Source organism: Odocoileus virginianus, chromosome 3, assembly GCF_023699985.2.
Source record: "Odocoileus virginianus isolate 20LAN1187 ecotype Illinois chromosome 3, Ovbor_1.2, whole genome shotgun sequence".
NCBI classification, from domain to species: domain Eukaryota; kingdom Metazoa; phylum Chordata; class Mammalia; order Artiodactyla; family Cervidae; genus Odocoileus; species Odocoileus virginianus.
In genome coordinates, this window is record NC_069676.1 from 55707446 (window position 1) to 55734692 (window position 27247).

The 27247-nt window shown below is 37.5% G+C and overlaps 1 protein-coding gene and 1 long non-coding RNA gene across 5 annotated transcripts in view; one reads left to right on the forward strand and one right to left on the reverse strand.

Moving 5' to 3' along the window:
* Window positions 1-27021, forward strand: part of SPINK5 (serine peptidase inhibitor Kazal type 5) — an 87893-nt gene extending 60872 nt beyond the window's left edge. For 2 of the 4 annotated variants that reach the window (XM_020891235.2, XM_020891236.2), the window contains exons 26-36: window positions 3285-3357; window positions 4331-4458; window positions 4609-4687; window positions 7254-7381; window positions 8175-8247; window positions 8951-9040; window positions 9150-9277; window positions 10195-10294; window positions 18496-18626; window positions 20734-20812; window positions 26721-27021. In XM_020891235.2, coding sequence (XP_020746894.2) covers window positions 3285-3357; window positions 4331-4458; window positions 4609-4687; window positions 7254-7381; window positions 8175-8247; window positions 8951-9040; window positions 9150-9277; window positions 10195-10294; window positions 18496-18626; window positions 20734-20812; window positions 26721-26729 — 1018 coding nt within the window. In that variant the 3' untranslated portion in view covers window positions 26730-27021. The remainder of the gene's footprint in view (window positions 1-3284; window positions 3358-4330; window positions 4459-4608; window positions 4688-7253; window positions 7382-8174; window positions 8248-8950; window positions 9041-9149; window positions 9278-10194; window positions 10295-18495; window positions 18627-20733; window positions 20813-26720) is intronic. The other 2 variants (XM_070465605.1, XM_020891237.2) reach the window with 2 other exon arrangements.
* LOC139034418 (uncharacterized) lies at window positions 4466-7716 on the reverse strand. Its single transcript, XR_011486895.1, has 3 exons — window positions 7641-7716; window positions 5968-6011; window positions 4466-4622 (listed from the first exon to the last, which is right to left on the reverse strand). It is a non-coding gene; the product is annotated as an uncharacterized lncRNA (long non-coding RNA).
* Window positions 27022-27247: the final 226 nt, after the last annotated feature.

Genomic DNA, 27247 nt, shown 5'->3' on the forward strand with positions numbered 1-27247 from the left:
AGCATAAAGCCAAATGAAACTTTGAGAGAGATATACATGTACCAGAGTTCTGTATGATTTGGATCTTGGATCAGAATCACCTGGGTTATTAAAAGTCAGATAACTGAATCTCAGTGTAGACCCTGTCAGTAAATCTGATTTTTAAAATCTCACAGGTGATTCTTAATGTACATGAAAAATTAGGAACCACTAGCATAAATATTTTATCAGAAAGGTAAAAGATTAAAGAAAAACCCCCAAACCCATAATCCTAAGGTTCTTCCTATATCACTTGTCTTCTATCTTGAGATCCAACGGTAACCTAGATAAATTGAAATATTAGTGCTCGTCACTCAGTCATGTCCAACTCTTTGTGACCCCATGGACTGTAGCCTACTAGGCTCCTCTGCTCATGGAATTCTTCAGGCAAGAATACTGGAGTGGATTGCCATTTCCTTCTCCAGGAGATCTTGCCAACCCAGGGATCAAACCTGGGTCTCCTGCACTGCAGGTAGATTCTTTACCATCTGAGCCACCAGGGAAGCTTAGACTGACCTACAAATCAAGGAACAAGAATGGTGAATTGGTAAGGAATTAAAACTACAACTTATGACAAAAAGGTAAAAGAACTGAGGAAGCTGGACTTGGAGATCTGAAGCTTGTTTTTAAATATCTAAAGGAAAGTGTTCTAGTTTCATTCTTTTACAGGTGGTTGACCAGTTTTCCCAGCACCACTTGTTAAAGAGGTTGTCTTTTTTCCATTGTATATCCTTGCCTCCTTTGTCAAAGATAAGGTGACCATAGGTTTGTGGATTTATCTCTGGGCTTTCTATTCTGTTCCATTGATCTATATTTCTGTCTTTGTGCCAGTACCATACTGTCTTGATGACTGTGGCTTTGTAGTATAGTCTGAAGTCAGGCAGATTGATTCCTCCAGTTCCATTCTTCTTTCTCAGGATTACTTTGGCTATTTGAGGTTTTTTGTATTTCCATACAAATTGTGAAATTATTTGTTCTAGTTCTGTGAAAAATACCATTGGTAGTTTGATAGGGATTGCATTAAATCTATAGATTGCTTTGGGTAGTATAGCCATTTTGACAATATTGATTCTTCCAATCCATGAACACGGTATATTTCTCCATCTGTTTGTGTCCTCTTTGATTTCTTTCATCAGTGTTTTATAGTTTTCTATGTATAGGTCTTTTGTTTCTTTAGGTAGATATACTCCTAAGTATTTTATTCTTTTTGTTGCAATGGTGAATGGTATTGTTTCCTTAATTTCTCTTTCTGTTTTCTCATTGTTAGTGTATAGGAATGCAAGAGATTTCTGTGTGCTAATTTTATATCCTGCAACATTACTGTATTCACTGATTAGCTCTAGTAATTTTCTGGTAGAGTCTTTAGGGTTTTCTATGTAGAGGACCATGTCATCTGCAAATAGAGAGAGTTTCACTTCTTCTTTTCCTATCTGGATTCCTTTTACTTCTTTTTCTGCCCTGATCGCTGTGGCCAACACTTCCAAAACTATGTTGAATAGTAGTGGTGAGAGTGGGCACCCTTGTCTTGTTCCTGATTTCAGAGGAAATGCTTTCAATTTTTCACCATTGAGGGTGATGCTTGCTGTGAGTTTGTCATATATAGCTTATATTATGTTGAGGTATGTTCCTTCTATTCCTGCTTTCTGGAGAGTTTTAATCATAAATGGATGTTGAATTTTGTCAAAGGCTTTTTCTGCATCTATTGAGATAATCATATGGTTTTTATCTTTCAATTTGTTAATGTGGTGTATTACATTGATTGATTTGCAGATATTAAAGAATCCTTGCATTCCTGGGATAAAGCCCACTTGGTCATGATGTATGATTTTTTTTAATATGTTGTTGGATTCTGTTTACTAGAATTTTGTTAAGGATTTTTGCATCTATGTTCATCAGTGATATTGGCCTGTAGTTTTCTTTTTTTGTGGCATCTTTGTCTGGTTTTGGAATTAGGGTGATGGTGGCCTCATAGTATGAGTTTGGAAGTTTACCTTCTTCTGCAATTTTCTGGAAGAGTTTGAGTAAGATAGTGTTAGCTCTTCTCTAAATTTTTGGTAGAATTCAGCTGTGAAGCCATCTGGTCCTGGGCTTTTGTTTGCTGGAAGATTTCTGATTACAGTTTCGATTTCCTTGCTTGTGATCATTTTGTTAAGATCTTCTATTTCTTCCTGGTTCAGTTTTGGAAAGTTATACTTCTCTAAGAACTTGTCCATTTCTTCCAAGTTGTCCATTTTATTGGCATAGAGCTGCTGGTAGTAGTCTCTTATGATCCTTTGTATTTCAGTGTTGTCTGTTGTGATCTCTCCATTTTCATTTCTAATTTTGTTAATTTGGTTCTTCTCCCTTTGTTTCTTAATGAGTCTTGCTATTGGTTTGTCAATTTTGAGGAAGCTGTGGTACATATACACCATGGAATATTACTCAGTCATTAAAAAGAATTCATTTGAATCAGTTCTAATGAGATGGATGAAACCGGAGCCCATTATACAGAGCGAAGTAAGCCAGAAAGATAAAGACCATTACAGTATACTAACACATATATATGGAATTTAGAAAGATGGTAATGATAACCCTATATGCAAAACAGAAAAAGAGACTCAGATGTATAGAACAGACTTGTGGACTCTGGGAGAAGGCGAGGGTGGGATGTTTCAAGAGAACAGCATTGAAACATGTATATTATCTAGGGTGAAACAGATCACCAGCCCAGGTTGGGTGCATGAGACAAGTGCTTGGGCCTGGTGCACTGGGAAGACCCAGCGGGATCGGGTGGAGAGGGAGGTGGGAGGGGGGACTGGGATGGGGAATACATGTAAATCCATGGCTAATTCATTTCAATGTATGACAAAAACTACTGTAATGCTGTAAAGTAATTAGCCTCCAACTAATAAAAATAAATGGAAAAAAAAATAGAATTATCTAAACAGCAAAAAAAAAAAAAATATCTAAAGGATTAATGTCAGGAAGAGATAATGGATTTAGCAGGCTTGTTCCATGCTTTCCTGAGGATGTGAAGTAAGGATGAAAGCTGCAGGGAGATTAATTTGGACATATATAAAGGAGACTTTGAGATTAACTCAGTTGATCTCGCTAGAATAGCTATCTTGTAATGGGGAGCTTCTTAATACCCAAGGTGACTGTCCATCTCTGAGAGATGCAGAGAGATTCTCTGTGAAGAAGGTGGATTAGGATACATAAACTCTCAGGCCTCTTCCAAACCTGGGTATGTGTTAACAACATGACTACTGAACTCTTTTCTTTTTTAGGCAAAGAGAAGCAGAGGGAAAAGACAAGCAATCTGTCTACAGATCAAATGGGACTGATTCAGCATCAGGAAAGGTGAATTATTAACTAGGTTTTGGCAAGAATGGTCTTTCTGTAAGTCATTACTTGACTATCAAAAATGTGGAAAGAGCATGCCAGGGTTGCCAGTCAAGATCTTGTGCTTAGAAGCTCAGAAATCATCATGAATGTGAATATCACTGATAACTTGTTCAATGTGGAAATTTAACACCAAATGGAAATCTTCCAGCCTAACACTTTATAAAACACTTTTATAGAGAGTAGTTTATTTAATTATCTCAATAGCCTGGTCAACTAAGATTTTCCCAATCTCATTTTATAGATGGGGAAAATGAGGTTTGGCTGCTATAACAAATTATTACCAACAGTAGCTGAAAACAACCTTGATTCAGCATCATACATTTCTGGAGTTCAGAAGTCCTAAACAGGTCTTACTATGTTAAAGCCAAGGTGTCAGAGAAAGTCTGCTTTCCTTGGTGGAGGTTTTGGGGAAGATCTTTATCTTTGCCTTTTTTTTTTTTAAACTTCTAGAAGCGCCTGCATTCCTTGGTTTGTGGTCATCTTTAAAACCAGCAGGGGCCAGTAGATTTTTTTTTAAAATGTTGTATCATTCTGACTCTGGTTTTCCTGCCTTCCTGTTTCACTCATAAGAATCTTTTTGATTACACTGGGCCCACCCAGATAATCCAGGATAATCTTCCCATTCTAAAGTAACCTGGTTATAAAGCCACCTAACCTTGCTGTGGGGAGGCTCTACACTAGACCACAGAGGTATCCAAGTGATCATTTCTGGAATATGAAGCCTTACATGGCAAGCAGGAATTAAGGTTGATGATGGAATTCATCTTCAGAAATTACCACTTGGACACGTCTGTGGTCCAGTAAAGAGCCTCCCACAGCAAGATTAGGTGGCTGCCCAACTCCTGAGTCAAAATCTTCAAAATTTTCAAGATCAGTCAAATACTATGTGAAAATAACCATTCCCAATATAATTTTTCCTTCTTTTCAGGATGTATGTGATGAGTTTAGAAGTCAAATGAAGAATGGAAAGCTTATTTGTACCCGAGAAAGTGACCCTGTACGTGGTCCAGATGGCAAGACACATGGTAACAAATGTGCTATGTGTAAGGAAAAGCTGTGAGTATGTTTCAAAAATTAGCTTTTAATTGTTGAGTCTTAAAGTAAATAATCACTCATTCGTTCAAGACAACATTTTTTTTTTTAAGAGCATATCTGAGGTGTTTGTTCATTTTGGTTGAAATGTTTCTTCTCATTTTTCTCTTCAAGGGAAAGGGAAGCAGCTGAAAAAAAAAAGGAAGAGAAGGAATACTTGAGAAACACAACCGGAAAGGACAATGAAAAACAGGTAACATACGTTAGACATATCTTGTGCTCAATTGCTGTCACATCTGACTCTTTGCAACCTCATGGACTGCAGCCCTCCAGGCTCCTCTGTCTATGGGATTTCCCAGGCAAAAATAGTGGAGTGGTTTGCCATTTTCTTCTCCAGGGGATGGATCTTCCCAACTCAGGAATCAAACCCACATCTCTTTGCATCTCCTGAATTGGCAGGTGGATTCTTCACCATTAGTGCCACCTGAGCATGCTATACTTTAATTTGGATAAGAGGTTGCAAGCTTAGTTTATTCAACAAATAAACAGAATGCATGTTATGGAATACATACTCTGCCCCAGATGTTGTGAACATGATGATAAACAAGAAAGACATGATCAGATATTCAAGAAATAGCATGGAACTTAATTGTCCTAAGAGCAACTCTGTCGCAGTTACCACACATTACAGGAACAATGGCAATTGTCAAATTATTGTTATTATCAACTTGATCTCCCCCCCCGAAGTTTAAAAACAATTATGCAAATAGATGCCAAATTTACAAACAAGTAAAGGAGCAAAAGCTTGGCGCTCCAGATGGTAAATTCTTGACTTGGTACTCTAGTGCCATCTTGTGTTCAGTTTGGGGTTTTAAAAATAAGGTTCAGTGCTTTAAAACACCAGCACTTAGACTATGACACATGGCAACCTCTTCCAATCCATCTATGGACTGGAAAAGTAAAAAGTGAAATTTCCCCAGGGAAGTTTTCCCATTAAAGAGGAAACTTTTCATTAGTTTTATACTGACTAAACAAAATGAAACAGTAGTAGTAGTGGTCATTTTTGAAAAATATATTGGGAATATCTGTTACCCATATGTTGGTAGATCAATGGCTTTGAGAAAATAGTTTATTGTACAACTTCAAATGATCTCTACTGGACATCTATTCTAGATTGGTCAATTGCTTTCAAGTTTAAAAATATCTATTTCAGGAATTTCAAACAAGGGAAAAAACTATGTGTACGTACAGAAAATACCCAGATATTTTTTGTGCCTGTGGCAAAAAGAAAGCTGCAGTCTTATCTACAAATGCAAACCAAAATAAGCTTTACAAAGTACATGCACCATCATATTTAAATCTGCCCACAGATTTAAATCTGTGCCCATCATATCTGCCCACAATCAATGCAGTAGGTGGTGGTGTTCCAATTTTACAGTTGAGGAAAAAACTCAGAGAAGTTAACTACTCACAGATAACAAATAGAAGAGCTAGAGATTTTCACCCAAAGAGCAAAGGCTGCAATATACTCACATGGGTGCTATCATAGACACAGATGTATGTGGCATTTTAGGTACCTGGAAGAGGAAAAAAAATTCTAGCACATTTAAAAATGATGGCTATGAGACATTTCATATGTTGATTAGGTATTCAATTCCAGAGAATAGTTAAAATGCTACTAAACAGAGAAAAGTAGGTCTGGAGTTGTTCATAGTACCACAATTTAAAGAAAGGTAACTCCAACCTAGGTTATTGGTAGTATTTTTAAAGATAATCTTCCCATATACTGTAGCTCTTTGGGCTTAAAAAAAAGTTTAAGACAAACTTCTATGGATGTTCAAAAATTTCAACAGGAGTCAAACCCTGTGGGCCCAGTTCCATTGCCTGCTTTTTAAGGTTCTTAGTTTTCAATGAGTAAAAAAGGCAGCTAGCTCCATGTTCTTAGAGATGTACCAGGAGTCTTATCTTCTACCATGTAAAGGCAAAGAAGGCAAGGAATCTATAGCCTAGTTATTAATAGGTTTCTGACCTCTGTTCCAACACTGATTTTAATTACTTAATATCTGTGAACTTTTTTCCTCTCATCTGTAAAATGGGGATAATGTGTGCTTATCTTATAGATTTTTTTAATGACAACCAAAAGAAATCCATTACCACACACAACAAAATGCTAAGAATATAATACAGATTTGATGAAACAATTTTAAAAAATGTTGTTCTTGAGGAACAAAGCTAAAACTTTAGGTGTTTATACGCCGCCTTGCCAAAGGATGTCTTTCATTCCAGGGCTTTTTAACGTGTGAAGTAATGAGTTGAGGTGCAGTGCAACAGGTTTGGGGTTCAACCCCATGAAACTATATAAAAATGGCACAGGCTGCCTTAGGTGGTAGTGAAATTCCACTGGGGCCAATAAGTTTTTGAAACGGATGCTGTGGAGAGGATTCAGACTTCTTAAGCAGATACTGAACATAGTGCCTGTAAAATGGATCCCCAGCTCCTGGGATCTAATGCCTGATGATCTGAGGTGGAGCTAATGTAATAATAATAGAAATAAAGTGCACAATAGATGTAATGTGCTTGAATCATCCCAAAACCATCCCCTGAGCCCCAGTCCATGGAAAAATCATCTTCCACAAACTCTTTCCTGGTGCCAAAGAGGTTGGGAACTGCTGCTTTAAAATACATTTCATCTCTAAAATTTTATTTTCTCTAGATTTTTATTTTCCTTAAGAGTTATGAGTTTACACATAACCAACCAATCATATTTTCTGTTTTAAAGATCAGATGATCTCTTTTTTTGTTGTTGTTCTTATTGGCAGGATCAGTGTCATGAATTCCGGAACATGGTGAGAGATGGAAAGCTTATTTGCACCAAAGAAAACAACCCTGTTCGAGGCCCATATGGCAAGATGCATGCCAACAAGTGTGCTATGTGTCAGAGCATCTTGTGAGTAGAGAGGTTTATGAATCAGTTTGATATGCTGTATCTGCTTCCCAGAAATCAGTTCCTTTTGATTTAAAACTTATGGTGTTTGGCATCACACATTAAAAATATATACTAATAGCTCCTCAGTTTAGAAAAGGACAATAAGTTTCCAAAGCACTTCCATAAGAAATTTCTATTTTGAGTATTATGAAAAGCATAGTCATACCACGAGCAGCTGGGATAGGCGAGGACCCTGTTGTATCACGCCAACATCACTGACCTTCAAAGAGGAAGCATCTCAGATAAGTGACATGGGGCAGACCCGTTCACTCGGCAGAGCCTCAGTTCCCCCTGTATATAAAGAGAATAATAACTACACAATAGAGTTTTGGTAGGGATTCAAGGAGAAAATATTTTTCAAATGTTTATAAACTTTAAAGCATAATAGCAATATAAAGAACAATGCATATAGGAGAGTTTTATTGTAATTCAGTAAGAAAATAAAAAGAAATGAAGCAACTGTCTACCTGACAGTCATAAATAATCCTATTAGGAAAAAATGTAATGACCCTTCAGATGTATATCACTCTAGATAATAGTATAGAACCTAGGTTTATGAAAGTTGACAGCAGTGTCACAAATATATAATGAAAACCCCAGTGATTAGAACTTATTTGTTTAAAAAGTATCTTAAGTATTTTTTAGATACTAGAAAACCGTGTTAGATATTCTAATGTTTAGAATTAAAGAAATATTTGGTTAAACAATTCAATAACAACTTTGGAAAAACTACTCTATCCCTTTCATTTTTCAGTGAGCGAGAAGCTAATGAAAGAAAAAAGAATGAAGAAGAAAGATCAAGAGCCAAGCCCTCAAATGATGCAAAGGTTATTTTTTAAGATATGAAGATAACTATTTTACTTTTCATCCTCAGATTCTTGTCTTCGCCTTCACTTTTTGGATAATAAAGTTGCTAATCTTCTGCTTCAAAGAAAATTGATTTTGCCAATATTGTCATGTTGGGTTATAATAAGATTTATCTCCTGGCTTTGAAGTTTAATGTTTTTTCTCAATTTTATAGAGAATTCTCCTGCAGTGTGTATCAATTATTGCGCTTTGGTCTCTCCTGTTTGGGAGAATTGTGGACTGAAAAATAGTGGGTAAAATTCTTTACCACCTCAACTGCATGCTTATGTCTGACACTTTAAATGTGAAATGAGGCTTCATGTTACTTGTTGACCCTGATTTTTAACAATTTATGTAAAATAAACTAGTCTCAAAGTCTCTCTTTTAGCGTCTCTCCTCGATGCCTTTCCCATTTTCTCCAGAGGGTCTTCTGAGCATCAGTGAATCAACAGTGCACGTGCATGATGCTGCCTTTTCTATTTGCTTTTCAAGATCACAAAGAGACATCTTCAATCAGTCTTTTACCAGTGATAATGACATTCATAGAGTTAGACAACTGTGGGATTGTCCTCTGGTCAAGAGTGTATCTCCTGTGAAAAGTAGAGGAAAGGCAAGATCGATGGAAAGGGCGAGCAAGACAAGGAGGTCTTTCAAGTATTGTTTTATGTTTCCCTATATTTCCAGGACCAGTGCAGAGAGGTTCGGAATGAAGCAGAGGATGGGAAGTTTAGAGAGTCTGGGCGTTCCTTGGCCTCCATTGCCAGGATAAGTGCAGTGAGTCTGAGACCAGAGCCAAGAGAGGAATTCCTAAAACCAAGTTTAAGAAAGTAACTAAGTCACAAAGGGAAAAAGCCACGCCCACTTCCCTTTTCGTATTTTCTAGGATGAGTGCAGTAACTTTCGGCAGCATGTGAGGAATGACGAGCTCATGTGCACGAGAGAGAATGACCCTGTTCTTGGTACTGATGGAAAGTTATACAAAAACAAGTGCTACATGTGCAGACATATCTTGTGAGTAACAGGATCCTGTACCCCCTCAGCTAGTGAGGGGACTGCATTTTGTTGATTAAATACTCATGTGCTTATGAATCCGTGCAGGCTTTAAACCAAGTCTTTAGATGCAAAAACGCTTTTAAGTTGACAACACCCGGGACAGGAGAAAGAACACTTGGACTTGAAGACAGGAAATCCAGATGGAAGTTCTAATCATGATATTTACTAGCTATGTCACTTAAAAAAAATGTTTTCCAACCCTCAGTATCATAGTTACAAGAAATTATTCCAAATCTGTTCTACAACTAGATCACACTTAAGAGAGGTCTTACACACACACACACACACACACACACACACACACATTAGTACTTCAAAATAAGTTAGAGTCTCCAAGGCTAAGGAATTTGTTTTTTAGAAAGGGTTTCTAGTTTATTCTGATGAACAACTATATTTGGGGACCTATGGACATGATGGATGATGATGGTTCTGAAAAAAGCACTATGAACACAACAGTTATATATATTATATATATATGTATATATTATATATATATGTATATATTAGCTCCTCATAGTACATCCCTTGAGGAAGGAATTACCAAAACTATCATCTTTTTATGGGACTCCCCTGGTGGCTCAGATGGTAACGACTCCACCTGCAATGTAGGAGACCCAGGTTTGATCCCTGGGTCAGGAAAATCCCCTGGAGAAAGGAATACTCTGAACAACTTGTCCACGGTCACACATCTGTTAAGTGAAGAGATTGCCAAGCCACCTCCCAGCTGTGTACTTTTCTTAACATGTCTTCCTGGACACTTTCTCATTCAATGTTCTGTGGTTCCATCATATTTTATTAGAAATGTTTAACTTCCAACTAGGCATTACAGGAGCCAGTCTTTGTGGATGTAAATTTACTTTTGTCTTCTTTTCTAGTGAAAAAGAAGCTTTAGAAAGGATAAGACTTGAAGAAAAACCATCCCACTTTAGATCTTCTGAAGAGGAAGACAGCTCAGAGCCTTCCATTTCTTCTCTGGTAAGAACTGCTGTTTCTAAAAAGTTACTTATTAACTTAATTCACTTATTTTGGGGATGTGGGGGCAGTGCTGTTGCCACTTGCCCTCCATAAACCTCATTTTGTGTAAAGGCCTGGGAAAGACTGATTCAGTACAGCCTCAAGTCCTTTCAAGGAATCCATGGAGTTCATGCTTAGTAAAAGTCTCCAGATTACTCAGTGGTGCATTATGCTGTGCTCTTTGAGATTAGTAGTCTTGCTCTAAATGAATTTATTTTGAAATTTTAAAAAGTGGGTGTACAGTGCATGTAACTTCTGGCACATGCAGTCAAATAAGTAGTTAGGAGTCTCAACCCTATAATTTCAGCAGACCAGAAAGGCTCCTTACCCAACCCCTTCCTATTCCCCCTCCAAACCTAGTCCTTTTCCCAATAACCTGGAAATTGACACTGAACATATTTATACATTTTATATATTTAAAAGAAGTGTAAAATGACATATTTACATTGACCCTATTTGGGATTGCTTTTTTAGAGCTTTGTCAAGGTCAGGAGTAGAAAGAAGATATAAGAGCATGAAGTATATTCATTCACAACGGGCAATCTCAAATTGGTCCCTAGAAAGGAGACTTTAGCACCTAGTCTGATGACCCAAAAAGAAGAAAGAAAGGTATCTAACATGAATTTTATCTAATTATTTCCCCAAATCAAGTATAATAACAGATGAGTTACACTAGCAAAATACTAATTACATATTTCTAGTAAATCAGACTAGGGATCCCTAAGCATGGAGAAGTACTAGCCACAAAATCTGCTCCTTTCCCCCCAGCTTTATTGTGGTGTGTGTGTGTGTCTGGGTGTGTGCTTAATTGCTCAGTTGTGTCTGACTCTTTGTGACCCTTCAGACTATAGTCTGCCAGGCTCCTCTGTCCATGGGATTTTTCAGGCAAGAACACTAGAGTGGGTTGTCATTTCCTTCTTCAGGGGATCTTCCCAACCCAGGGATCAAACCCACATCTCCTGCATTGTAGGGAGATTCTTTACCTGCTGAGCCATTGCCAAGCCCTTAGTGTATGTGTGTTGATATGTAACATTATGTAAACTTGTGTACAACATATTGATTTGATAGACTTAGACTGTAAAATGATTACCACTATAGTGTTAGCTAACATCTCCATCACCTCACATAATTACCATTTCTTTTTTGTGGGGAGAATATTTAAAGTCTATTCACCAACTCTGAGTATATTACACATTACTATTCCCTATAGTTTTCCTGTTCATTTCCAAGGCAAACCCGTCAATATCACAGTAATCCAAGTCTATGCCCCAACCAGTAATGCTGAAGAAGCTGAAGTTTAACGGTTCTATGAAGACCTAAATGACCTTCTAAAATTAACACCAAAAAAAGATGTCCTTTTCATTGTAGGGGACTGGAATGAAAAAGTAGGAAGTCAAGAAACACCTGGAGTAACAGGCAAATTTCGCCATGTAGTACAGAATGAAGCAGGGAAAATGTTAATAAGAGTTCTACCAAGAGAAGGCACTGGTCATAGCAAACACCCTCTCCCAAAAACACAAGAGAAGACTCTACACATGGACATCACCAGATGGTCAACACTGAAATCAGATTGATTATATTCTTTGCAGCCAAAGATGGAGAAGCTCTGTACAGTCAGCAAAAACAAGACCAGGAGCTGACTGTGGCTCAGATCATGAACTCCTTATTGCCAAATTCAAACTTAAATTGAAGAAAGTAGGGAAAACCACTGGACCATTCAGGTATGACCTAAATCAAATCCCTAACAATTATAAAGTGGAAGTGAGAAATAGATTTAAGGGACTAGATCTGATAGAGTGCCTGATGAACTATGGACAGAGGTTCATGACATTGTACAGGAGACAGGGAGCAAGATCATCCCCTCCAAAAAAAGAAATGCAAAAAAGCAAAATGGCTGTCTGAGGAGGCCTTACAGATAGCTGTGAAAAGAAGAGAAGCAAAAAGCAAAGGAGAAAAGAAAAGATATACCCATTTGAATGCAGAATTCCAAAGAATAGCAAGGAGAGATGAGAAAGCCTTCCTCAGTGATCAGTGCAAAGCAACAGAGAACAACAGAATGGGAAAGACTAGCGATCTCTTCAAAAAAATTAGAGATACCAAGGGAATATTTCAGGCAAAGAAGGGCTCAATAAAGGACAGAAATGGTATGGATCTAACAGAAGCAGAAGACATTAAGAAGAGGTGACAAGAATACACAGAAGAACTGTACAAAAAAGATCTTCATGACCCAGATAATCATGATGGTGTGATCACTCACCTAGAGCCAGACATTCTGGAATGTGAAGTCAAGAGGGCCTTAGGAAGCATCACTATGAACAAAGCTAGTGGAGGTAATGGAATTCCAGTTGAGCTATTTCAAATCCTAAAAGATGATGCTGTGAAAGTGCTGCATTCAATATGCCAGCAAATTTGGAAAGCTCAGCAGTGGCCACAGGACTGGAAAATGTCCATTTTCATTTCAATCCCTAAGAAAGGCAATGCCAAAGAATGTTCAAACTACTGCACAATTGCAGTCATCACACATGCTATCAAAGTAATGCTCAAAATTCTCCAAGCCAGGCTTCGGCAATACGTGAACCGTGAACTTCCAGATGTTCAAACTGGTTTTAGCAAAGGCAGAGGAACCAGAGATCAAATTGCCAACATCTGCTGGTTCATCAAAAAAGCAAGAGAGTTCAGAAAAACATCTACTTCTGCTTTATTGACTATGGCAAGCCTTTGTGTGGATCACAATAAACTGTGGAAAATTCTGAAAGAGATGAGAATACTACACCACCTGACCTGCCTCTTGAGAAATCTGTATGCAGGTTAGGAAGCAACAGTTAGAACTGGACATGGAAAAACAGACTGGCTCCAAATAGGAAAACAAGGACATCAAAGCTGTATGCAGAGTACATCATGATAAATGCTGGACTGGATAAAACACAAGCTGGAATCAAGATTGCTGGGAGAAATATCAATAACCTCATATATGCAGATGACCAGCACCCTTATGGCAGAAAGTGATGAACTAAAGAGCCTCTTGATGAAAGTGAAAGAGGAGAGTGAAAAAGTTGGCTTAAAGCTCAACATTAAGAAAACTAAGATCATGGTATCCAGTCCCATCACTTCATGGCAAATAGAGGGAGAAACAGTGGCTGACTTTATTTTGGGGGGCTCCAAAATCACTGCAGATGGTGACTGCGCCCATGAAATAAAAAGATGCTTACTCCTTGGAAGAAAAGTTATGACCAACCTAAACAGCATATTAAAAAGCAGAGACGTGACTTTGCCAACAAAGGTCCATCTAGTCAAGGCTATCGTTTTTCCAGTTCATGTGTGAATGTGAGAGTTGGACTATAAAGAAGGGTGAGTGCTGAAGAATTAATGCTTTTAAACTGTGGTGTTGGAGAAGACTCTTGAGAGTTCCTTGGACTACAAGGAGATCCAACCGGTCCATCCTAAAGGAAATCAGTCCTGAATGTTCGTTGGAAGGACTGATATTGAAGCTGAAACTGCAATACTTTGGCCACCTGATGCGAAGAGCTGACTCATTTGAAAAGACCCTGATGCTGGGAAAGATTGAAGGCAGGAGGAGAAGGGGACAACAGAGGATGGATGAGATGGTTGGATGGCTCACCGACTCAACGGCCATGAGTTTTGGTGGATTCCGGGAGTTGGTGATGGACAGCAAGGCCCTGTGTGCTGCAGTCCATAAGGTCACAAAGAGTTGGAAATGACTGAGCCACTGAACTGAACTGATTCCCTATAATCACCACACCATATATTAGAGCGCCATAAATTGTAGCTAAAAATTTATACCCTTTGACCAATGTCTCATTTTCTCCAATCCCCTAGTAATCACCATTCTATTCTCTGTCTCTGTGATTGGCTTTATTGTACAGTATTTGTCTTTCTTTGTCTGTCTTATTTAACTTAGCATAGCATCCTTAGGGTTCTTCCAAGTTGTCGTTAAAGGAAGAATTTTCTTCTTTCTCATGTCTGAATAATATCCTATTGTTTCTATGTGTGTTTGTGTGTATGTATCTTGACTATTATAATAAAATCTGTTATTTTACATTTCTTTGCAGTATCATACTCATAAAGGAAAAGTGTACCTATCATAAATATACAACTAAATATTACAGTGATCACATCTGTGATATTGACACCTAGGTCAAGAAATAATGTATCACCAGCAGACCAGAAATCCTATCATGCTTATTCCTGTGTAACCTGGTTTTGAGCTGAGCTTTCTCTTGCAGAAGAGAACAACATTCTTTATTCAGCTTGTCATTTAGCCATCATTTATGCATGCTACAAATAATTATTGAGCACTTGCTATTTTTCAAGCATTACTATGTGTATGATTAAATGGTGGTGCTGGTGGTGTAGTCACAAAGTTGTGTCCGACTCTTTTGCAACCCATGGACTGTAGCCCACCAGGCTCTTCTGTCTGTGGGATTTCCCAGGCAAGAATACTAGAGGGGGTAGCCATTTCCTTCTCCAGGGGATCTTCCTGACCCAGGGATTGAACCTGAGGCTCCTGCACTGGCAGGCGGATTCTTCACCACTGAGCCACCAGAGAAGCCTTATGAGAACAGCAGCCGTAAACAAAACAGACAAAACTCTCTCCACTTAGGGAGTTTATATTGAAAAAACATAGATCACAGATGATGTGAGTCAGTAGAAAAATGACATAGTAAATGCTGAGATACAATTTTAAGTATCTTGTACAGAAAAGAGCTCCCTGAGAAGGTGCCATTTGCACCTCCTAGGGAGATGAATTCCATACATGTAAGTGAGGGAGGAACATTCCAGGAAGAGGAACGGCAAAGCCCTGAGACGGGGCTTACAGGACAGCAAGGAGCCCAGAACAGCTGACAGAATGACCTCAGTGAGTTATACAGGAAGACGTCACTAAAGTAACAGGAGGCCCTGTCATGTAAGGCTGTGTAGACCATTTTAAGGATGTTGTCTATTAGTCTGAATGAAGGTTTTGAAAAGAGGAGTAACATGATCTATGTTTTAAAAGGATATTGCGCCTGCTGTATTGAAGATACATTGCAGGAAGGCAAGAGCAAAAGCTGGACAGCTAGTTAGCCACAGCAGTAACCAGAGAGGCTGGTTTATGGTGCTAGGAGTGGAGGTCATAAAAGGTAGCTGAATCCTAGGTCTATTTTGAAGGTGGATAATTTATTCAGAGTTGATGTACTATGTAAGAAAAGAGAGGCATAATTCTGCTTTTTGCTTCTTTATCACCCTTTATTTTGGTAGTTTTCAACCTTGGATGGCAGATACCTGAAAACTATTAAGGATATACTTGGTTCAGTTCTACCTTTGCCAGTGACTTAGAGAAGGTGCTTGTTTAAACTCTCCCTGAGTATCTCTATTGATATGGAACTCACCTCAAGCTAAAGCAGTCCTTTTAGATGTCAGGGAATGTCTGACGGGAGGACTCCTACGTGCTGTCTCCCATGAGCCCTTTGCCCCTCTTCAAGCGGAACAGCACGCTGCTCCCAGGGACTGAGCTCATTGTGTGAGGCAGGCTTGGGTCTCCTTTAGCAAACATTCTCTTTAGGACAAAACTGCTTAGTCTCGTTCCCCTTTCTTGAGATATGGATTGTCTCCTGACCTTGTGACTAACATCACCCCTTGTTCCCTTGGTAATGGTTGCTGTACGTTTGGTTTTCTGATCTCTATCATTCCCGAAAGAAGTTTCTTGTACCACAGCCTATATATACTCATAGAGAAATCATTAAAGCACCTTTGCTCCATCAGCGCTTAGGTCCCCGGGGCTTTTTTTTCTCTCTCTCTCTCTCTCTTTCACTTTTTTATCGTCGACTCCGTACCACCAGCTTCCGGTCCATTAAAGGACCCCAACATTTAGATGTTTGAATTATTTTAGAACACAAATCAGCAAGTACTTCTTTACACCTCTGAAATGAGTATCAACAGATATACTACTAGTAAATGATCTACTCAGTGTCTGTTTCAGAAAGTAGTTTTCAAGGAATTTCTTAAGTTGTCAAATTTATTGACATACAGTTGTTATTCATAACATTTTCACATTATCTTTTTAATATCTATATATAAGGCACCACTTTTTAATATTGGTAATGTGTGTTTCTTGACTTTTGTCAATTTTGCAAATAGTTTATCAGTTTATCAATCTTTTCAAACAACCATTTGTCCTTCTGTTTTCTATTTCATAAATTTATTCATTTTCTTCTATATTCTTTGAGCTTATTTTGCCTATTATTTGCTAGCTTCTTGAGATGGAGGTTTAAATTGATTTTAAGATTTTTTTTATTTAGAAGTGTGTTGCATAACTTCTAAATACCTAGGAGTTTCATAACTAGCATATATATTACTAATATTATTTCACTGTGACCCTAAAACTTGCATTTTATGACTTCAATTTTTGAATTTATCAATACTGGCTTAAAGGCCCAGAATGTGGTCTATTTGGGCAACAATTTCATGTCTACTTAAGAAGAATGTGTAGTCTGCAATTGTTGGCTATAGAGATCTACAAATATCACTGAGGTCAAGCTTATTATATTATTTTTCAAATACCACAGACACAAATATCAAAATATGTATTATTACAAAAAGAAGTATGTTAAATATAAACATAAAGTTTGATAAATTTGCCTTTTTCTCCTTTCAGTTAATTTTTGCCTGATTATCTTGAGACTATACTGTAGGTACATAAATGTTTGAGATTGTTAATTATGGAATCTATTATTTTATAATTAGAAATCCTCTTCTTTTCTTTATCTCTGCCATTAGTTCTTGTCCTAAATTCTATTTTGTGTGATATTAATATAGATTTATCACCTTTTGTGTGATGAGTGTTTGCACATATCTATTTTCCGTCCTTTTATGTTCACCCTATTAGTTGAAATAGAAAGATATAAAGTATACTTCTTTTAAATATTATAAGTTGAGTCATTTTGTTTCCCCAGACTAAGAGTCTCTGTTCTTTATCTGGAGTAGTTAGTCCTACTAATACTTAATGTAATTATTGACACCACTGAATTTGTCTTCCATAATCCTATTTTTAAAATTTCTGTGTTTTTTCCTTTTTCCTGCTTCTTTTAAGATGAATAAATTTATTATCATCATCATCATTGTGAAACTCACACTTCTAAAAAACTACTAAGAACAAATATGTTCCTTTTTCTACATGAAAAATTTATATATTTTTTTACCTTAGGAAACTAACAACTATCATATACTGAGCACTCAGTATGTGCCAAACACTGTATTATGTATACATATAAGTACATTATCTGATTTGATTCCCTAAAACAACAATATGAGGCATTTACTATTCATGTTTTTCAGATGAGAAACTAAGGCTCAAAGAAGTCAGGTAAATCACTTCTTTAGTTAGTGGCAGAGCTGGAACTCAAAAATCCATGTGATTACCTAGCATTTATTTTGAGTGTTTCCTTTCTAGATTGTATATAACCAATGTCTTCATTTAAAAGGACAAAAAAAAAAAGTATTATTTTATGCATGGGCGTTTTCTCCCTATGGGCATACCTCAGTTTATCTGTGCCTAGGTAGCTCGGCTGGTAAAGAATCCACCTGCAATGTGGGAAACCTGGAGACCTGGGTTCTACCCCTGGGTTGGGAAGGTCCCCTGGAGGAGGGCATGGCAACCCACTCCAATATTCTTGCCTGGAGAATCCCCATGGACAGAAGAGCCTGGCAAGCTACAGTCCAGGAAGTCCCAAAGACTCAGACATGATTGAGCAACTAAGCACAGCACTGCTGCTGCTGCTAAGTCGCTTCAGTCGTGTCCGACTCTGTGCGACCCCTTAGATGGCAGCCCACCAGGCTCCTCCGTCCATGGGGTTTTCCAGGCAAGAGTACTGGAGTGGGGTGCAATCGCCTTCTCCAAAGCACAGCACTATCTTGTAGGATTTCTGCTTTCTAATTGCTTTGTTCTTCCTTGTATCTTGGTTTGGCTACTTCCTTAGTAAAAATGGAGCTAAACCCAGGAGGTTACCTAACAGTGATGTGAAATGAATATATGAGTTTGTATAACCTATGTTACAGTTCCTTTACTAACTATCTAGTCACACATGATTGAGGAAAGCAAGAGGTTTTCACCAAGTCCATATCTCTTAAGTGCCATTGAGCAAGTCTACTATGTTTTGTTTGTTCAGAATTCTGAGATGTGCAAACACTACCGAATATTACCCAGGATGGGTTACCTTTGTCCAAAGAATTTACAGCCTGTCTGTGGTGATGACGGCCAGACATACAACAATCCCTGCATGCTCTGCCATGAAAATCTGTAAGTACACAAGTCCACCAAGTCCATCTTCTAGTGTAGAGGTTCTTGATGATAGTGTTGACCCACAGTAGAGTATTGACATGAATGCAAGGTTCTGCAACTAATCATAGAAGTCTAAAATTCAGATGTTGTGAATGATCTTGTTCATGCATAAAACAGAATATCTATGGGTATCCCTTTAATAAAATTGTTCATATACTTTACTGAGTAGAAGATAAAGGAAAAAGTGGTGAGGTTACAACATAATTAGAGAAAATCTCTCTAAGCCCATGTTCACTCATGGGAGTGTGAACATCATCTATACTTTGTGTAAAGAGAAAAAAGTTGAGAATCATTGCTGTACAGAGTCAGCCCAGGCTCTAAGCTCTAGTAACTTATGTTTAGCTTCTAGTCACAGATTTCCCTCCATTCTCCACCTGTTTCCAGCCTTCATTTCACCAGCTTTAAATAAGGGCATGGTGGCAAATCTTGCCTTTTCTACCACATCCCACCTCAGGAACATTCAGTCCCTGTATGTTCATCCCGTCCTTCTTAGAACACTAAAAACAAGGCCCAAAATATGAAGATGGGCCAGATATCCTCCTTTTCAATTCTGGAAAGATATTTGAATTTACATTTATTTCTTTAAAATCAGCTAACTCATGAAAGAAAAAAACATTCTACAGTTCATATATGTGGACTAAAATTTGAATATGAGTGCTTTATGTGTTATATCTGTAAGTAAGACACTTTAACGTTCTCAGTTTCACTGAATCCTCACTACTTACTATAGAGTGGTATTATTTTCATTGTATAGAAGGTTAATCTGAGGCTCAGAGAGTTCAGGTAATCTGTTTAAAATGACAACGCTTTGGAAGTAGAATGGACCAGATTGTAACCTTGTTGATTTGGGTTTAAATACAGTTTGCTTTTCTGTCTACTACACTACTGTTATATCAAAGGTAAACAAAAGGGGATCAAAGATTCCCTTAATAATATGGAGAATGTTACCTCTTTCTATAAAAGAAAAAAATGATGAAACATTAAAAATCTGTATGCATAATATCTGTGGGCACATAAATCTCTTCAAGTCCATCCATGGATATTACACAGTTTTAATAACTAAGGAATCTTAATTCTTAAATGTCTTAAACATTTAAGGAATGAGTAAAACCATTCATGAATGTTACTATATGTGTCTTATTTCCTCCCAGAAATCCTTCAATTTCTCTTTACTGTAAATGCCAGGCCCTAAATTGTCCAACCAATGCTCTGCAAGCATTCCATTAACTGTTTAAACCTATAATAAGTTATACTCTAATCAAAGAAACTTTAGAAATTACAGAAACGCCCATGATAAAAATACTGATAAAGGATGCCTCAAGATGGATTGTTTAGCTAAAGAACTGAGAGTACATGTTACAAAGAGAAGATTTAGGCTGTCACAGGCAAGATTGAACATTACTGGTTTCTGAGGTCTTAGAAGAAGCTAGAGGGAAGAAATTTCAACTCTTGCAATGTTCAAAGACCAGATGAAGTATCCTGATAGACAGTTAGTCTCCTATCATCAAAGCAAACAAGTAGATGTTTGCTATATAATATTTCTTATGAGAAAGGCATTAAAATTTATATATCTTAAGAGTCTTTCCAAGAATAAAATTCACAATGACCATATAGTTCTGTTTTACAACATATATACATAATTTATATATGTTTATGTAAAACTTATTTTGTAAAATGTATCCTATTTTATAACCCCCAAGTCACATTATAGATATCAAATAAAGTCAAACTCCTCTCTGGGATCCAGTTTTATTATCTATAAAATAATGGCTTTTGTGTTAGATGTTTATTTCTAACATTCAACAATTCCATGAATATATAGCATATAGGAGAATGAAATATAATGAAACAGATTCAGGCCTGGGGCATAAATCTGGAGCTAAATCAGAAGAGGGAGAATAAATCTGAATGACGCCTGCTAGAAAACGGATACCAGTTCCTACCCCTGATTTCAGTTCTGATTTGATGCCCAAATGTCATTCATATTGATGCTTGGTTGTGTTTTGTTTTGTTTTCATTATAACTGTGAGTTTTCCCAGCTTTGAAACTTCCTATTCTGTTTTAGAATACGCCAAACAAATATATACATACGCAGTAAAGGAAGGTGTGAGGAGAATAGCGTCAAAGAAACAACACCTCTTGGCGTAAGTACTCTGGCGTTCAGAATCTCAGTCTTAGAACCAGGTGGTTCGGCTGCTGTTCCCTTGTATTCAGTGACGGATGTTTCTCTGGCCAGGGAAATGATAGTAGGTCAGGTAACCCCAGAATTATCTTCATTGTGAAGATAATTAATTACTGAAATGTGTGGGAATAAAAATATAGTAGTTAACACATCTAAATGTTTACAGTTTACTGGGGTTAATAACAGACTGTTTATGAGCAATGTACATAATGTCACCAACACTTCTTTAGAGTAGCTTTTATTTTCTGTAATCTATGATACAGAGGCCAAGAGAGGTCAGACAGGGGTAGAAGCAGACAAAGCTTCTATCTTTCTACTTTGCATTAAACTGTTCTCCAACATGAAAAATTGACCTTTTCATTTAAGTCCCTATAAGGATGTTTCTGGAATCAAGATTGCTGGGAGAAATATCAATAACCTCAGATATGCAGATGACTCCACCCCTACGGCAGAAAGCCAGGAGGAACTGAAGAGCCTCTTGATGAAATTGAAAGAGTAAAGTGAAAAAGCTGGTTTGAAACTCAACATTCAGAAAATTAAGATCATGACATCTGGTCCCATCACTTCATGGCAAATAGGTGAGGAAACGATGGAAACAGTGACAAACTTTATTTTCTTGGGCTCCAAAATCACTGCAGATGGTGACTGCAGTCATGAAATTAAAAGACGCTTGCTCCTTGGAAGAAAAGCTATGACCAACCTAGATAGTATATTTAAAAGTAGAGACATTACTTTTCCAACAAAGGTCCATCTAGTCAAAGCTATGGTTTTTCCAGTAGTCATGTATACATGTCAGATTTGGACCATAAAGAAAACTGAGCGCAGAAGAATTGATACTTTCGAACTGTGGTGTTGGAGAAGATGCTTGAGAGTCACTTGGATTGCAAGGAGATCCAACCAGTCCATCGTAAAGGAAATCAGTCCTGAATATTCATTGGAAGGACTGATGCTAAAGCTGAAACTCCAATACTTTGGCCACCTGATGTGAAGAACTGACTCATTTGAAAAGACTCTGATGCTGGGAAAGATTGAAGGCAGAAGGAGAAGAGGATGACAGAGGATGAGATGGTTGGATGGCACCACCGACTCAATGGAAATGAGTTTGAGCAAGCTCCAGGAGTTGGTGATGGACAGGGGAGCCTGGCGTGCTGCAGTCCATGGGGTCACGAAGAGTTGGACATGACTAAGCGACTGAACTGAAGGATGTTTTGACATATGTTACAGTAATCTCACCTTATTCGAGGTTTTGTTTTCTGTGGTTTTAGTTACCCAAAGTTCACAAATACTAAATGGGAAACTCAAAAAATAAATAATTCATAAGTTTTAAATCATTTGCGCTTCTGAGTAGCATGATGAAATTCTGCACCGTCCTGCTCCATCTCACCCAGGAGGTAAATCATCCTTTGTCTAGCACATCCCTGTCACATCGTTGTCACTTAGTAGCTATCTAGGTTATCAGATCAACTCTTGTGATATCACCATCTTTTGTTCCAGAGACCCTTATTTTGCTAAATAATGCCCCTTAGAGTGCAAGGGTAGTGACACTGGCAATTCATATATGCCAAAGAGAAGCCAAAATTTCCTTTATGTGCAAAGTGGAAGTTCTCAACTTAATAAGGAAAGAAAAAAAATCATGTGCTGAGGTTGCTCAGGTCTTTTGTAAAAATGAATCTTCTATCCATGAAATTGTGAAGAAGGAGAAAGAAATTTACTTTAGTTTTGCTGCTCCATCTCAAATGGCAAAGGTTAAAGACACATTATGTGATAAGTGCTTAGTTAAGATGGAAAAGGCATTATATTTGCTGGATGGAAGACATGAACAGCAAATGAGTTCTGACTGGTGACAAGGTGCTTGGCCAAAAAGCATTAAGACTATACAATGAGACTTCAGCAAGGAATCTCCTGAAATTAGCCAAGCCATTTACTATAAGTAAAGTATGGTTACACAGAGTCAGGAATAGGTCTGGACTGAAAAATATAAAATGAGTGGAGTGGATACATCTGCCATGAAGAAGCTGCTGCCACATTTCTAGCAGAGTTGAAAGGTTGATTAAAGAGGAAGACTATCATTCAAAGCACGTCTTGAATTACAATGAGACCAGGCTCCTCTGAAAGAAGATATGCAATAGAACCTGCATTTGCAGAAGCACAAAGGAGGCATCAAGTCAGAAAAGCAGGGGAGGACAGACTAACTCTGCTACTATGTAGTAATGCCATAGGGGATTAAGCCAGGCAAAGTGTGAAGAGCAAATAACCCACCTGCTCTGCAGAACAAATATTAACTGCCTATGTTCTGGTAACAAAATCAGAGAGCATGGGGGACAGTCATCTTATTTATGGAATAGTACCACCAATGCTCCATCCCAGAAGTGAAACAATACTTGGAAGAGGAAGGGTTGGAATTTAAAGTACTGCTAATAAAAGACAATGCACCTGGACATCCTGAATCTATCTGCTATGAAAATAAAAACATTGAGGTTGTATTTTTGCCTCTAAATACAATCTCATTGCTTCAGCCCCTTGATCAGAGCATCGTTCAATGTGTCAAAGTCACATACACCTGCCTGGTGTTTAATTACATTTGATCAGCAATTGATACAGACCCTCACTTGGACAAAAAACCCTGGAAATCATTCACTACTGCTGACACAGTAGGAAACATTCCTCAAAGCTACAATGGATAAATTAGAACCAGAAAGTTTAAATGCTTGCTGAAAAAATTAATGGAGTGAAGTTGTGAATGATTTTAAAGGCTTCCTGGGGATTGATGGAGAAGTTAGGAAATTCATTCACAGGACAAGACAAGTTAATGAGAAGAATATTCTGACGTGCTTGATGAAGTGGAAGAACATATTGAAGGCCATTGATAAGTATCCAAGAATGAGGACCTAGAAGAACTTACTGAGTCATCAACAGAAGGAGAGGAAGACAGAGGGGAAACTGAAGCAGAACCAGCATTGTAAACATTAGCAAAATTTGCCACTGTTTCAAGCTGCACAAATATTAAGGCAAAATTATGGAGTATAATCCTTGAATGGAAGCCAGCATTAAAGCTACCCATATGATCACCAAAGGATTGCAACTTTTGCAGCAACACTTTGAATTAGAAAGAGCAATAACTTCTAACTACAATATCCTTTCAAAAGTTTTCCTCAAAAAAACCTTTTGCTATCAAAGATTCCTGACCATGGATATCAGCTTCTGACATCCAGCCATGCACACCATCACAGTTTGATGATACAGGATCGCTTGAAGCAGATGATCCTCTGGCTGATGTATTCAGAAAGTCAATGATAGCCTAATGCTATGTCACAAAACCTCCCTCTTTCATATCATCTCAATTACACAAGCATTATATTGTATCATCACAAAAGGGGTGGGTACAATGAAATAAGATATTTAGAGGGGGGGACTACATTGACATAATGTCCTGTTTTAGATTTATTGTTGTTAATCTCTTACTATGCCTAACTTATAAATTAAACTCTATCATAGGTGTGTAGGTGAAGGAAAAAACAATATACATGAGATTCAGTTTACAATGAATATATCTATGGTCTCAGGCATCCACTGGGGGTCTTGGAATGTATACCTCGGGGGTAAAGATAACTACTGTATTGAGTTTAACATTGTCCCTGGTGATGGCATTTGAGTAATCTCCTCAAGCAAGAGGACATTTGACTTGGGTAAAAATATTAGGAAGTTTCAAATAAGAGAAAAATTTTGTTACCAGATAAGTATAAATTCAGAGTTTTGGTGTTTTTCATGTATGAGACCTTTGGCAAATCACATAAATAACGTAAACCAAAGTTCTCACCGAGTTACTGAAAATTTTTAGTAAATACTTTTAAGCATTTGGCAATAACGCTTTTGCAATAATGGAATTAAAAATGATTCTACCACATTTGAGGATCTCAAGCAACACTAGATGAGACCATATTCAAAAGAACTACTCAGTAAGCACTGATATGGGAAAGTGGAAAAACAAAAGAGCTATAAGCTAGGTGTTTCTGCTTTTACACTGGCAGCTGGAAGGCAGGGGACTGAAATGAAATGAGGAGACCTTTGCTGTTTCTTCTTCTGGGTTAAAAAATCATTTATCTACTCTGGGTCTTTACACATGTATAAAGAGAGGTTTTAAACTTTTGCCCTAGTCCCTATATGATGTTTGCTATCTTACTACATATAAACTGTTAGTGGTTTGCTTCTCATTTTATTGCCAGAATATACTATCTCCCCACCTTACAAACACATCTGGTCACGTATATCTCAAAACAGGAAGGTAAAAATAATCTTTATGCATGTCCTACAGACCACACCTTAGACCATGCCTTGCTATAATCTCATGTAGACAACTTGATGAAAACTACTTTATGAGGAATTTGCCATAAAATAATACTAAGATGTTTTTATTCAAATAATGAAGTATCTTGCCAGAGATAAGAACAAAACATTTTGTAAGTTCCTTCCTTTCATTTGAGGCTGTTTTCTTTCCACTAGAGTTATATAATGGATATTACTTATGGTTTTATCTGATGGAACAAATCTTTAGAGCAAGAGGTGTCCTGGGCATTTATTCAGTTCCGGCTGTATGATTGTTACGTGATCCTGGATATGCCAAAGTGGTATGGGTGGGTCATGGCCCAGCATTGCTCTGATAACTATTATGGGTGTAAATCCTAGAGGCTGAAACTTATTGCCTGAACCTAGTTCATGAGTAGATGATTCTCTGAGAGAGTCTAGAACCCCAAGAATGAATGAAAGACCTGACAGTCACAACTTTCCTGGAAAAATAGACTGAAAACCCAACTTTTACTTCCTATTCTAAGAAGTACTTTTCATTATATGGTAACTTCTAAGATTTATATAACTGTTTAGAGAGTTCCCTGTGCTCTTTCCTTTTGCATCCTCGTGGTAGATCTGTATTTAGAGCAGGGATCGTTATCTTTCCCATTTTAAAGAAAATCAGCCTGGGAGAAATCCTGCCATTTACAAGTTCATTAGAATTAAGTTCTGGGTCCGCTGTAGACCTGATTTCATTTCTTGTGCTCTGCCACCATCCTTTAGTTGTCAGGACATTCTGAAAACCAAGGGCTCTAGAAAAGGCATTATCTGAACTAAATAAAGATTACCTACACTGGAAGGAAATTCCTATATTAAGAAAAATATCAATACTATTTTGAGGTTAAGAAATGACTATTCTTAATTCCATGACAAAGACTTTCAAGGATTCAACAAGACCATAAGTTGCCAAGTCAAATCAAAGGAACCCTTATGGGTTCAATGTGAGAACTAAAACAGAGGTTTGAGTTTGTAATAATAATGCTGCTAGTGTTCCAGGTAGTACCAGCAAACAAGATGCAGTTACCGTTTTAAAAACTCTAAATGTTGACTTAATGTTTTAAATGTTGATTTTAAGAATATACATAGATGAGTCAGGCACAAAGACAGCTAATTAAATGCTTATGGCCTAAAACTATAATAGTAAAGCATTAATTGTTAGAGGAATTAGACTTAAGTCCTGATCAAATATAAGACCTTGGCAAGTCAGTGAACTTCTCTGAAGCTCAATTTCTTCCTTTTTGAAAAGATATGAATGACACCTTCCTTCTTTCATTATCATGAGGGTCACAAATCAAGAGCAGAGGTCAGTTTTGCATCCACCTCAATAGGTAAAATGTATTAGATACTCCATAAATACTCATTGAATCAATTAAATAAAATGTCAAAGTGATTTGAAATCCTGTATTCTTGGCAGAATGCAGGAATCAACGGATTTCTTTGACTATGTTACAATCATAAATGTATAGCCAGCATTTCTACAATGTCTTTGAGTTTCTAACATCTAACCTCTTCATCTTCTTGTCTAGGTCAAATGATGCAAAAGTTGATAAAAGCCATGAGGGAAAAGTATACCCCAGTTCTGAATTACCTACCGTCACCATCTGTATATACAAAGAATTCTTCAGAGCTCATCTTATTTACTATAGAAAGCAATATAGAACTGTTGGGAGAATGGACTCACTGACTTTCAGTCTATTCCATCTCTTTCCTCCTAGATTCTGTGATCTAAGGGCACAGAGACATCTTAACCAGTTTGTGCTGTGGAAGCCTCCTGATCACAATGCTGTCTGTTCAACTGCTTGTTCAATAAAAGTAAACCCAGCAGAATGCCATTTCTGGGATTTTTTTTGTCACAGTCTGGATAATAGGATTTTTTTTTTTTTAAGAAAATTAACTATACCCTTTTTTTCTTTAATCTTTTTCTCAAGTTCTAGTTGCTCTCAGAGTTTGGAAGAAATGTCTAGAAGAGAGGTGAGGAGGTAAGGGCTCCTAGGCAGCCAACAGCTATCCAAAGTCAAACAACCAGCTATGACTCAACCTCACCTTCACTGTT